Below are 13,117 nucleotides of genomic sequence, written 5' to 3'. Positions count from 1 at the left end.
TTTTCGTTTCTCCAGAAAACTTCTTTTTTTCGTAAGCCCCAGGTCAGTTTTAAAAGACAAAGGGGTAGGCAAAGTAATAGAAGTGAAAGAGAAAAATGTCCTAAAAGATATTTTTTTTTTTTTGTTTAAAACCCAGGAAAACAGACCAAAAGACAAACCGCAATGACCCCAGAAGTCAGGTGGGAGGAAGACTGTCTTAGTTCTTCCCAGCCTGGGGGTCCATTTCTCAGAACAAGTGGATCCTAAGTATAATAGAAAACGGATTCTGGGTGGAGTTCATTTCTCGTCCCAAAAATCCAGAAAAACTGAAAGCTTTAGAATCGGAGATTTTTTTCTCTTAGACAAGGGAGTAGTTTGTCCAAACCCCAAGACAGAGAGTCTCCCTTTATTTTTGGTAAAGATACCAAATGGAACATTCAGGGTTATTTTAAATATGAAGAAACTGAACAAATCCCTGGTCTACAAGAAATCTTGTATGGATACGATAAAAACAACTGTGAACCTCCTCTTCCAGAATTGCTGGATGGCAAGCCTGGATCTGGAGGATGCGTATTGCCATGTTCCAATCCATTCCTCCTCCCAAAAGTTTTTAAGAAAAGCAGTCTGGTTTCAGGGGAAGTTGCTGCATCTCCAATACAGAGCACTTCCCTTCGGTATAGCGCAAGCTCCAAGAGTCTTCACCAAAGTGGTAGCGGAGTTAGCGGCTTTTTTAAGACAGTCAGGAATTACTTTGGTGCCCTATATGGACGATTTTTTGATAGTCTCTGAGTCAAAAGAATGGCTATAAAAAGATATGAAATTCCTCTGCTCCACTTTAGAAAATCTAGGATCGATAATCAATTGGAAAAAATCAAATCTGATTCCTTCTCAAGTTTGCTTTTTTCTGGGGATTCAGTTGGACTCCTGCTTGAAAAAAAGTTTTCTTCCACCTCAAAGGAGAGAGTCGATTATGGAATAATTATGGTCAGTCTTCCTGTCCTACCAGTGTACTTTCAGGGAAGCAATGGCGATACTAGGGCAGATGACATCAGCAATCCCAGCAGTACCTTATGCACAGATCCACTCCAGAGATCTTCAAGCAGACATCCTAAGATTGTGGGACGGCTCCCCTTATTCCTTGGATCAAAAATTCCACCTTTCCTCAAAGGCAAGATGCTCCCTGTTGTGGTGGACGGTACCAATACATCTATCAGCAGGAGTTCCATGGACATTTCCAGATCAGACCATAATTACCACAGACGCCAGCCCTTGGGGATTGGGGGTTGGGGAGCCCACTCACAGAACAGATACTGGCAAGGGAGGTTGGATCTGATTACGAGAAAAGCATCCTCCACTTTCAAGGAGTTAAAAGCAGTAGAGATGGAACTGACGGTGGCTCTTCCGTAAAAATACAAAACAGGAAGATTGTGTTTTATTTGGACAATTTAACAGTGGTGGCCTACATAAACCGTCAAGGAGGAACAAGAGTCTCTTCCCTCCTACATCTATGCCAGGAGATCTTTTGCATAGCAGAAAGAAGAATGCTTTTCCTTTCAGCGGTACATCTGAAGGGGAAAGAAAATGTTATAGCGGATTTCCTCAGTCGAGTTTCCATAAAACAGGGAGAATGGTGTCTGAACAAAGAAATATTTTTGCAGATAGTCCAGAAGTACGGTCTATATACAGTGGACCTTTTCGCCTCAAGAGCCAACAGGAAGGTAGAATTTCTTTTCTCGCTCAATCATTTGGACAGCTCATCAGCAGTAGATGGGTTAGCACAGGACTGGAGCCAAGAATCAGGGTACGCCTTCCCTCCATTTTGCCTTATCCCACAAGTATTAGGGGAGGCCTTTCACCTCCTCTAAGTAGTGAACAAGAGCTGGGATGGACTTCTGTGCAGCAATACTGAGAGAATCTGTATTCAGTGCCCTAGTCTGGAAGGTGACAGACCCAAGAAAATCTCGCCTGGAGTCTACAAGTCCAACTATTAACAGTAAAGGAGTCATCCAACCTGCTAAGGGTCGGCATAGTCATAGTCAGAGGAGGAGAAAGATGACTTGTCCAAGCCCTGCCGAGATTAACAAGGCTCTTGGGTATGTCACACTGGAGCAACTGGGAAAGAGCTGCAGCCTGGAAGAACTGCTGGAGAAATGCATACAGTCATTTGATATGGGGGGAAAGATCTGAAGGAACTGAAGAATGCAGATCTGCCATTTCCTCAGGTTCTGGGTGAATCAATATCCAGAGGTGTTTCGTCTGGACACTGAACTAGAAGAGCTGATGGGTGATTTTTGGGAAGTGGTAAAGAACAAAAAAAGGTCAAGTGATCAGCGACAAAGTATCGACAGCTCATGCTTGTAAGAACCTATTTTAACATTCATGAAAAGCATAGGCGTATTTTGATGTTCCTGGGCCCCAGTGTAGCAGGGCCACATACCTGCTATGTGCCATTTATCATATCGATTCAAATGCAAACTTTGCACAACCTAGAACTGTACCCGGATGACAAATAACCTTGACATTCATGATCCACTGCTTTCACTTCAGTGATATGTATGTTTACTTGGATATTTTATCATTTGAGATATCTCCTCCTATTGGAGTCGGGAAGGAATTTTTTCGCCCTTAAGGCCTCGTTCACATCACCGTTTCTCCTTTTTGTTCTCCGGCTCCGTTGAGGAGCAGGAGAACAGAAAGGACGGATTCTGCAGATAACTGAGACCTAACTGAGCGTAACGGAGCCTAAAGACCCCATAGACTATAATGGGGTCCGTTCGGTGTCCGCTCAGAACATGATTTTTGAGCGGAGACGAAAGTCCTGCATGCAGGAAGAGGATTGTCGAACAATGTGGTTTCCACCTTGCTAAAAAGTAGGAAGGCGGTTACCTCTAAAAAATATATTAAAATGTGGAATATTTTTGCTACCTTCCTAGGTCAGAACCCAGAACTCCCATTTAAATCTCCAGAAACACCAAGGATACTAGATTTTTTACAAGCAGGGCTAAATAGGAATCTTAAGGCTTCCACACTAAAGGTTCAGATAGCTGCTCTAAGTTATTTATTTGATTATAGGTTAGCTGATCATCCCTGAATTAAAAGATTCTTGTCAGCAGCCTCCAGATTACATCCTTCCTTAAGACCATTGTCTCCTCCCTTGGATTTGAATACTGTTCTTTCGGCCCTATCTCAGAAGCCGTTTGAACCATTAAGCAAAATCTCTATCATAATGCTTTCTTTTAAAATGGCCTTCCTTCTAGCAATAACCTCGGCTAGACGGGTATCTGAGATTCAAGCTTTTTCTGCCTTCCCTCCCTATACCACGATTTTGAAAGATAAAGTGATCATTATACCAATTCCATCTTTCCAGCCCAAGGTGGTCTCAGATTTTCACAGAAGTCAGGATGTGATACTACCCTCTTTTTGCCCAGATCCAGTCAATCCGTTAGAAGAAAAATTTCATTGCCTAGATGTCAGGAGGTGTCTAGTGTTTTACCTAGATTCCACATCACCTTGGAGGATAGATGAAAATCTTCTTATTCAGTTTCAGGGAAAGTGTAGAGGCCGCAAAGTTTCCACTAGTGTTATTGCTAGATGGGTAAAGAATGCTTTTTCTCTTGCCTATTCTTCCCTTAGCCTGCCTCCTGCAACTGGGTTTGGGGCTCATTCTACCAGGGCCATCGCGACCTCTTGGGCAGAGAAGGCAGATGCTTCTATGGCCCAGATTTGTAGAGCCGCTACTTGGAGCTCTCCCCATACTTTTTTTTTAGACATTACAGACTGCATCTTGATTCAGATGCGGCCTTTGGGAGGAAAGTGCTACAAATTGAAGTCCCCACCTAAATTTTCTTTGTCTTATAGTTTAGTTTCGCATGGGTGCCATCATTGGTGAGGGGAAAACAATAATTGCTCTTAAATGTTTTTCTTGAAACCCATGACAGCACCCCAAAAATTCCCTCCCTAATATATTTTTTAAAAAGTGTATATAAATATACATATAGAATTATAATTGATAGAGCTTCTTTCCCATGGGAAATTAGAGGAGTTACTGGATAGGTTCTCTTCTTTACCATTATGTGTGTTGTTTTCTGTTTTTTTTTTTCAACTCTTCTTTCTTGGTGGTTGACACGCCTCCAGAGGTCGGTTTATTATAATCACTGAGGTGTGGTGGGGGTGTCCTATCCTGGATGGGAGGTCCTAGTAGAATGGGCGCTGTCATGGGTTTCAAGAAAAACAATTACCGGTAAGAGCAATTCTTGTTTTCTTGCATAAGGGTCCCTTAATCTTGTTGAGGTTCAGTCCTGTATATGTCATGAAAACAAAAATTACAGTACTTATAAGTGGACATGCACTTGCTCTGCAAATGTTAAAGGGTGGGCCCTCAGAATTAGTTCCTCTGGTGCACCCAACGAACTTCATCAGACATATGTCTTGCAACAAGCTAAGCAACTGTGTCTATCACATGACCAAGAAAGATTTTAAACATTGGAAATAAAGATGAGCGAAGTATTGAAAAATTAGATTTGTCCGATTTGTCGAACTTTGACAGGAAATTCTATTTGTTACGAATTAATTAATCAGAAATCACTATAAATCAGGAAGAGTGGTGTCAGCAGCAGCAGTAACAGTATCTGTGAGAATCTCTAACCCCTTCAATCACCGTGATGTACCCGTCTGTTTTATGGTGGCAGAGGGAACATATAGAGCTGGCTGTTGCAGTGAGCTCACACCATACACGGCGGATGCTGCGTGTATACTACAGCAGACACCCAGCTACAATGACTGGGAATGGCGATCCAACCGAAACCCATCACTTAACCCCTCAGATGTTGTGATCAATACCGATCGCTGCATCTGTGAGGTAGGCAGAGGGATGTAGCTGAAATCACTAGCAGGGAAATCACTAGGCTTCAAACAGTTACCATTAAAGATGAGTGAAGTTTGGAAAAATTTGATTCCAACAATTTGCCAAAGTTCTTCAACAAATTTGGTTCGTTACAAATTAATTTGTCACAAGTCGTAATAAATCTGGTCGACTCAGGCCACTCTGCCTAATCATATGTATCCCACTTGGTGGCCCAATCTCAGGCTTGGAACGTAACCTGCAAGGAAGTATTGTTATGTGCATTCCTTTCTATTGCACCCACATTCATAGTTAATTCATCCTGTAGGTACTCTGCCATCAGTATTACAGGCAGTTGTAATTTATCGCTGCCTACATCATTGTGCAGGGCACCAAGATTCGTAGCTAATCCCTTCTTTTAGCTGTGGAATTACTTTGTGTCAGTATTACAGGTCAATAAAAGTGTCAGTCCTAATTTATCGCCATGGACTTAACCGTGCAGTGCCCCAAGATTTAAGTAGTGGCTCCATGACAGAGTGGGGATGGTGGCAGCAGCGGCAGTAACCGTGACAATAGTGGCCCCATAACAGAGTGGGGAGGGGGGCAGTGGCAGTAGTGTCATGTTAACATCGCTTTTAATGTTTCCGTTCTTCTGATTCATCAGAACATTAGGCCGAATGCACACGACCGTGGAACACGGACGTGAGCGGTCCGTGGTATCCCGGCCTGGTATCCTGCTGAGAGCAGGAACGCACGGCATCATTGGTTGCTATGACTCCGTGCGCTTCGTGCCACTTCTGCAGTACAGTAATACACTCGTATAGATCATACGAGTGTATTACTGTACTGCAGCGGCGGCACGAAGCGCACGGCGTCATAGCAACCAATGACGCCGTGCGCTCCTGCTCTCAGCAGGATGCCAGGCCTGGATACCACGGACCGCTCACGTCCGTGTTCCACGGTCGTGTGCATTCGGCCTAAAAAAACACAAAAAAAAAACTGTATTTTGAGCATCCATAAAGCTTCTTTCAGGCGGTCAGTATTTTGTCAGTGTTTTGCATCAGTATTTGATCAGTAATTGTAAGCCAAAAACAGTCCAAAACAGAGACACAATGTATTGGAATTATTTGCATCTTATCTGTGTTTTGGACCCACTCCTGCCTTCTGGCTTACACAAACGTGGTTTGGTTCCATATCCGAACCGCATTTTTTACGGCTCGGATGAGGACCCATTCACTTTAATGGGGCTGCAAAAGATGTGGACATTAGTGATGAGCGGCATAGGCAATATTTGTTTTCGCGATATTTCGCCAATTTTTTGCATAATATTGGCAATAGATTCGCGAAATCTAGAATTCGCGATCTCCAGTCATTATTTTCGCAAAACGGCACTAATGATGCACTTTTTTTTGCGCAATACGTGCAACTTCACATTTTATCAGGTCTGAGTAGATATACTGATTGGTGTACTAAGTATTGTTGTGACATCACAGCACTATGTCTGTTGCATGTATGTAAAACATATGTGTGCACAGTAATTTCTATCACACTACCTAACACCCTGCACTGGAACCTATCAGCTACACTATATCATGATCTAACCTACACTGACTATCTCCCACTAACTATCTGTATTATATACAGTACAGACCAAAAGTTTGGACACACCTTCTCATTCAAAGAGTTTTCTTTATTTTCATGACTATGAAAATTGTAGATTCACACTGAAGGCATCAAAACTATGAATTAACACATGTGGAATTATATACATAACAAACAAGTGTGAAACAACTGAAAATATGTCATATTCTAGGTTCTTCAAAGTAGCCACCTTTTGCTTTGATTACTGCTTTGCACACTCTTGGCAAATGGTGATGCAGACATTCTTTTTGAAGGGTTTTTATTTTTTTAAAGTACTAAAAAAATGTTTTGTATCGTCGTATTTTTATTGAGCAGCAGAATAAGGACGTTATGTAATTTTTAGAGCACAGTGAATGCCGTGATGTCAAATTTTTTCCCCATTTTCCAATAACAGACATAGTAAATTGAATGGTGCCCTTATCCCACCAAAATTAAGCCCTCATATCGCTATATGAATGGAAAATTAAAAAAGCCACAGGTGCACATCCATAAAGCTAGCATGCAGACAGCAAACAAAAAATGTATGGCAGCACACCATTACACATGCAAACAATAGAACTAGAGATTAGGGATTTTCCTGGATTAAAGTGGTACTATACCTACTATACATGAAAAATGGAAGCTCTTTGCGCACATTTTTGATCAAACGTGTGTCGGGCCCATCTACCAGCGTCAAGGTGGCTTCTGCAGATGAGAACCTAACAGTAACAGAACTGCCTCTCCTGGGCCTAGCCTAAGCCTACAATGTTCAGGGCGGTGTAGAAACCAGCTATATTTATACTCTGTTCAGAAGCCCTGAGCACTCCCCGCCCATCTGCCCAGGGCTTCTGAGCAGAGTATAAATATAGCTGAAAACATTAATTAACAGGCGGAGCAGAAAAAGCAAGAGGCACTGTACACATATACAGGGAAAAGTAGTCAACAGTGTCCTAATACTGATGCTATGTAATGAAACGGCTAACAGAAGGCATTCGCTATAATAAGATAATCCTTTAATAGTCCCACCATGTGGAAATTAACAGTGTTACAGCAGCACAGAGAATACAAAAAACCCCAAATAAAGGCATTACAGTGAGAGTAGATTACAGATAAAAAAAAATATTAAAATAAGGGATTTGGGGGGAGATTTATCAAACTTGTGTAAAATAGAACTGGCTTAGTTGCCCATGTGGGTACACTAGATCGCGATGCACACTGCAATTACACTCAACCTGCAGTCTCCCTGCTGTCTCCCTACACCCTCCAGGACAGATTAAGCATAAATGGCACAGCAGATAAACTAGATAAACCGCCTGTTGACAATGAGTCTTATGCACAGTAGGTCTATGTATAACAGAACAAATAAGGAATGACTAGCGCAGCAGGTGAACAAGATGCACAGGGCAATTGCACTGAGCCAGCACTGCAGTCTCACTATGCTCTCCCTAAAGTCTAAAAAAAACTCTCCCTATGATCTCCCTGCACTCTCCCTCTCCAATATTCCTTTTGAAAACTGTTTTCAGCAACGTTTATAATGGAAAATAACAGAATTGCTGTAACAGAAACCAAAAGGAACACTGTCTGTTTTAATCCATCCTAGTATAATTGAATGGAGTATAATGGACAGAAAAAAAAATCCTGACTTTTTTCCATTCAAAATAACGTAAACCAGACAGAATGCTGGTTTCTGTTATTTATTCTCCTTTCAACTATAGTAGGACAGATTAAAACAGACTGTGTTCCTTTTGTTTTCCACTGTAGCAATTCTGTTATTCTCTGTTATAAGCATGTTACAATGGAATTATATAACAGAAATCAAAACGCTTATGTAAACCTGTCCCTCCCAAATTGCACTTATTGTGTAGGAAAAAATCTGAATGTTGTGAAGTAGGTTTTGTTTTTTTTCCCTTGATCAATACATAGGAAAGTCGTATCAAAATAAAAGAAACCACATAGGAAAGACAGTTTAATAAATTATTTTATTGTGGATTTGCAAAAAGCAATATTGGGGCCTTCCGTGTTCTCCACAGGATTCTATTTGTGTATTCAGATGTCTGTGTTTTTCCATGGCTCTACTTTGGTCCGTTCTGTGTACAGAATACGCCCATTCTTTTTTCAATTTTGGCAGCTAATTTTGGCTTGTAAAACTGGATCAGGTAACCTGACCATCTGGTTTTATCCTAAGGATAGGAAGCAAATTAATATTAACCCTTAATGGACCTTGCAATTTTCAGTTTTTGCTTTTTTCACTCCCTGCTTTCCCAGAGCAATAACTTTTTTTTATTTTTCGGTTCACATAGCCTTCTGAGGGCTTATTTTTTGTGGGACATGTGTTACTTTCTAATGACACTATTTTATATTGCATATTATGTAGTGGGGAGCTGGAAAAGAAATTCCAAATGAGGTGGAATTGGGGAAAAAATTCAATTCTGCCCCCGTTTTTTTTTTACAGTGTTCCCTATGTAGTAAAATTGTCCCGTAACCTTCATTCTTCAGGTCAGATTACAATGAGATACACAAAATGGCTGGCTCACGGTAAATAACTACATTTATTACTAAAAATACATGATTGTCGCATTCTATTAATACATGATTATCACATTTAGAGATGAGCGAATTTCATATTTTGAAATTCGTTCACACTTCTTTTGGTGGTAAAAGCAGAATTGTACTGACTAGAACTTTGATATATCATAAACTGCATCTCCTGTGATCAGCGCAAGTATATTATCAATATATTTTACCTCCGGAGGTCCGACGTCAGCAAGGGCCCAATGCGCATGCGCAAGAACATTCCGGCCAGAAAGAGACATAGACGCGATCACTGCAGGGGAATCAAAATATCCCTGGTAAGAGACATCTAATACGCTATCTATAAGTATTAGGCTGGGTTCACACTTGAGCGTTTTACAGCGCGTTCAAACGCGCTGTAAAACGCTCAACACATGAAAACCAATGCTTCCCTATGGCCCTGGTTCTCATTTGAGCGTTTTACAGCGCGTTTGAACGCGCTGAAAAACGCCCTACGCTCAAACAAGTTCTTGAGCTTCTTTGGGGCGTTTTGACGCGCGTTTGTGGCCATAGGACACTGCAGTCAATCACACAAACGCGCGTCAAACGCGCGTTTACTATTGCAAAAAACGTGCATAAAAACGCGCGACAAAAACGCGCGTTAAACGCGCATATAAAATACGCTCAGGTCTGAACCCAGCCTTAAGGAACACTTACAACATGTAAACACACAACTAAAGGGCAAGCTGCAATATTGACTACTGCAACGCTGATTGTTTGGAGCGCAATAACATCGCGGTACCGCTGCAATAACGCAGTGGTCAGAATTTGCTGTCAGCCTCAACAAAGAGCATATAATGTGTGTGAGTGCAAAACTTAATATGATGGAGTGTTACTAAATGGGAATTCATAGCTTTCATACTATTTATGAACTTTTAAACAAGAAGACTAATTACTAACGGAAGAGATTATAAACTGTAGTTAGCTAAGCCGTCATTTATAACAGTACATGCGTGAGCTCCGCATGTTAGGACACTAAGAAAGAACAAGACTGATCAATTGTTTTATGTTTGGATAATATCGTGTTTTATTTATATTGAAGTCATACATGTCAATGAGATCTTTTTATTATTTAAGCTTTTAATATAATAGAATGTGATAATCATGTGTTTTTAGTAATAAATGTAGTTATTTACCGTGAGCCAGCCATTTTGTATAACTTTGCGGTTGATCTGGCGCTTTTTTGGTAGAGAGCAGGCTAGGCTCCGGCTGAAAAATATCTGGTGAGCCTATTTTTGAGTTTCAGATTACAATGAGACCACACACGTATAGTTTTTTCTTCCGTTTTAATACTGAATAACATAAAAACCTTGAAAAAATTTTTTTGAAAGATATAAAAAATTTTTTAATAAACATATTATATGAGTAAGTAATGGCTATTAAGAGGCTTTATTATGTATTTACTTGTTTTTTTTATACTTTTTTAACAGATTTGGAACAACAAGGGAGAACCGTTTGCAAGTGGATTTTGTTGAATATGTGGATGAACTGGCATCTGACATTGGTGTAAAGCCCAACATTTTTTCATTGTTTCTATCTGATCCCCTGCTTGCCATGGCGCTCTTCTTCGGTCCTTGTACACCAACGCATTTCCGATTAGTTGGCCCAGGGAATTGGAGCCCTGCCAGAGAAATGATCTTGACCACATGGGATCGAATTATAAAGCCTACTAAGACTCGTGTTGTAAATAAAGGAAAATCATCTTTGTCATTCGTTACCAAAGTCCTTGGAGCTCTTTGTGTCTTGGCGGTTATTGTAGCTATGGTCATGTACAAATATTGATTTCTTTATGGTACTTTGACCAACCAGCTATTATTAATATGCTTCTTATAAAGTGATTTGAGATGTTGTCAAAAGAGGTTGTCTGGTTTAGAAATAAAATATTTCCTTTTCTAGACCCACGTCTTTAAAACCGAGAAAATTGCACCAAAAGAGGGCCTCACTCTGGAGGACCCAACATGTCAACTCATTACGAGAATTGACCATTGATTTCCATGGGAACTGTGTAATACTCCATTTTCGTGTGGTGGTGCTGCAGAGGAGTTGAACATTTTTCTACTGGGTTCCCACCCAGATTACAGCTGATCACAGTGGAAAGCCCTGTGATCAGTTTATCACTGAGATACTTCACTAACAATCAGATGTTTTCAAAGATGAATTGACAACCCCTTTTGGTAATAAAATCATATTGTCCAATTGCTGTGCCATATCATTTGAATGCATTGCGTTGATTACTGCTATAGGTGGTGGAAAGTCACTGCCTGGTTCTAGACTGACTTGCAAAGATATGATTGATATGTGATATGACAATGTTTGCTATTACTATATTTATAATTTTTTCTGCCACTTATTACTTTATCCATAAGAAGACGCACTTGCTTATCAGCATAAGCATCTTAATGTCAAATTAATAAATGGAATACATAGACTTGCTAACAGTTATAATAGTTAAAGTATTAACCAATTTTATTAGTAAATATAATGTACCTGATTACTATTTTATCATGGTGCCATTTAACCCCTTACCATACTTTGACATAATTATGTTTCTAGGTAAAGGCTTACACTGTGCACTGTCATGCACAGTTATGTTGCAGGGAAGGCAGTATTGCCTGTAGTAGTTATGCCCGCACCATCGGCAGTGGTAGGTGACTGTAATATACAGCTGGGCCCAGATGCCATCGTCAAGGGCAACCACAGCATCTAAGCGGTTAAACAGAGGGAGGCACTTAATGCAATCACAGGATGCTGATGGTTTCTATGGCAGCTGGGGTACATATGCCCATTAGATCCTCTGGGAGGCAGGATATAACAGGCTGCATGTCAGTGGTATACTGACTAGCAGACAGAATGTATTTTACTACATAAGTAGAAAAGTATATTATGCATGTAATGAAAGGATTGCTTCTTCAGGTTCGCTTGTGAGACTAATAACTTTTTTTTTTACTACATTAAGATGTAAAAATGGGAAAAAAAATCACATTTTTATCAATAAAAGATTCTTTATTATAAGAAAGCAAAAACCACAAAAATCTATATAAATGTAGTATTGCTGTCTTCATAACCACCCATCCTATAAAGTTATAATCTAATTTACCTACATGGTGAACGTTGTAAACAAAATTAAAAAATAGTTGGCAAAATTGCTGCTTTTGTTCATTGCACATCACAAATTTTTTTTATAAAAAAACATAAAAAAATTGTAACGTGCCAAACAATTGTACAAAAAAAAAAACACAGGTCAAAAAACAAGCCTGCACATAGCTCCATCAGTTGAAAAGTAAAATTTCATATTTTTAGAATATGGAGACAAAAAAAGATTTTTTTAAGTAATTTTTTTATACAAAAGTAATAAAACATAGAAAAACTATATACTTTTGGTATTGCTGTCTTCATCTTGACATGCATAGTGAATTCTGTGTGGGAAAAAAAGCTATTCCAGAATTGGTTTATTCTGCTTCACAGTGGATAAAAAGTGATAACAAAGACTTATATACCACAAAATGGCACCAATGAAAACTACAACTTGTTCTACAATAAACAAGCCTTCACACACATAAAAAAATGAAAATGCTATGGCTATCAGAATATGGTGACACAAAAACAAAATGTTTTTTTTTTTAAAGTGTATTTGAAGTGCAAACGTAATTTAAAAAAATATATATATATATAAATTTGATGTCATTGTAATTATACTGACATACGGAAAAAAGGTAACACCTTATTTATGTCTCACCACAAAATTATAACACAAACGGCAAAGGTGGGATTGGAGTTTTTCTCATTACCCCCAGTAAGAGTTAATATAAGTTAATCAATAAGTTATACGTACCCCAAAATGGTGTAATTGAAAAATACAACTCAGCCCACAAAAAAACAAACCCTCATGTAGATGAATTGATGGAAAAATGAAAGTGTTATAGCCCTTTGTAAGTAATGATGAAAAAATAAATTTAAATAAATTCTTCAATTAGAGATGAGCAAACCAGTTAAGATTCGTTGCAGATCCGGTTCGCTGAGTTTTTAAAAAAGTTTGGTTTGGGCCAAACCGAAGTTGCTCCAATTGCCCTCAAAGTTGGCATATAACCCTTCTAGCCTCTTAATACT

At 39.5% G+C, this 13,117-nt stretch overlaps 1 protein-coding gene across 1 annotated transcript in view; it reads left to right on the top strand.

Annotated features, from left to right (window-relative positions):
- Window positions 1-12,153, top strand: part of LOC120978937 (dimethylaniline monooxygenase [N-oxide-forming] 2-like) — a 72,290-nt gene extending 60,137 nt beyond the window's left edge. Inside the window, exon 9 of the mRNA XM_040407394.1 lies at window positions 10,441-12,153. Within this exon, the coding sequence (XP_040263328.1) occupies window positions 10,441-10,792 (352 nt within the window). The 3' untranslated portion in view covers window positions 10,793-12,153. The remainder of the gene's footprint in view (window positions 1-10,440) is intronic.
- Window positions 12,154-13,117: the final 964 nt, after the last annotated feature.

Source organism: Bufo bufo, chromosome 9, assembly GCF_905171765.1.
Source record: "Bufo bufo chromosome 9, aBufBuf1.1, whole genome shotgun sequence".
Taxonomy (NCBI): Eukaryota; Metazoa; Chordata; class Amphibia; order Anura; family Bufonidae; genus Bufo; species Bufo bufo.
Note: the sequence above shows the minus strand (reverse complement) of the source record. Positions and strands in the feature narration are given on the sequence as shown.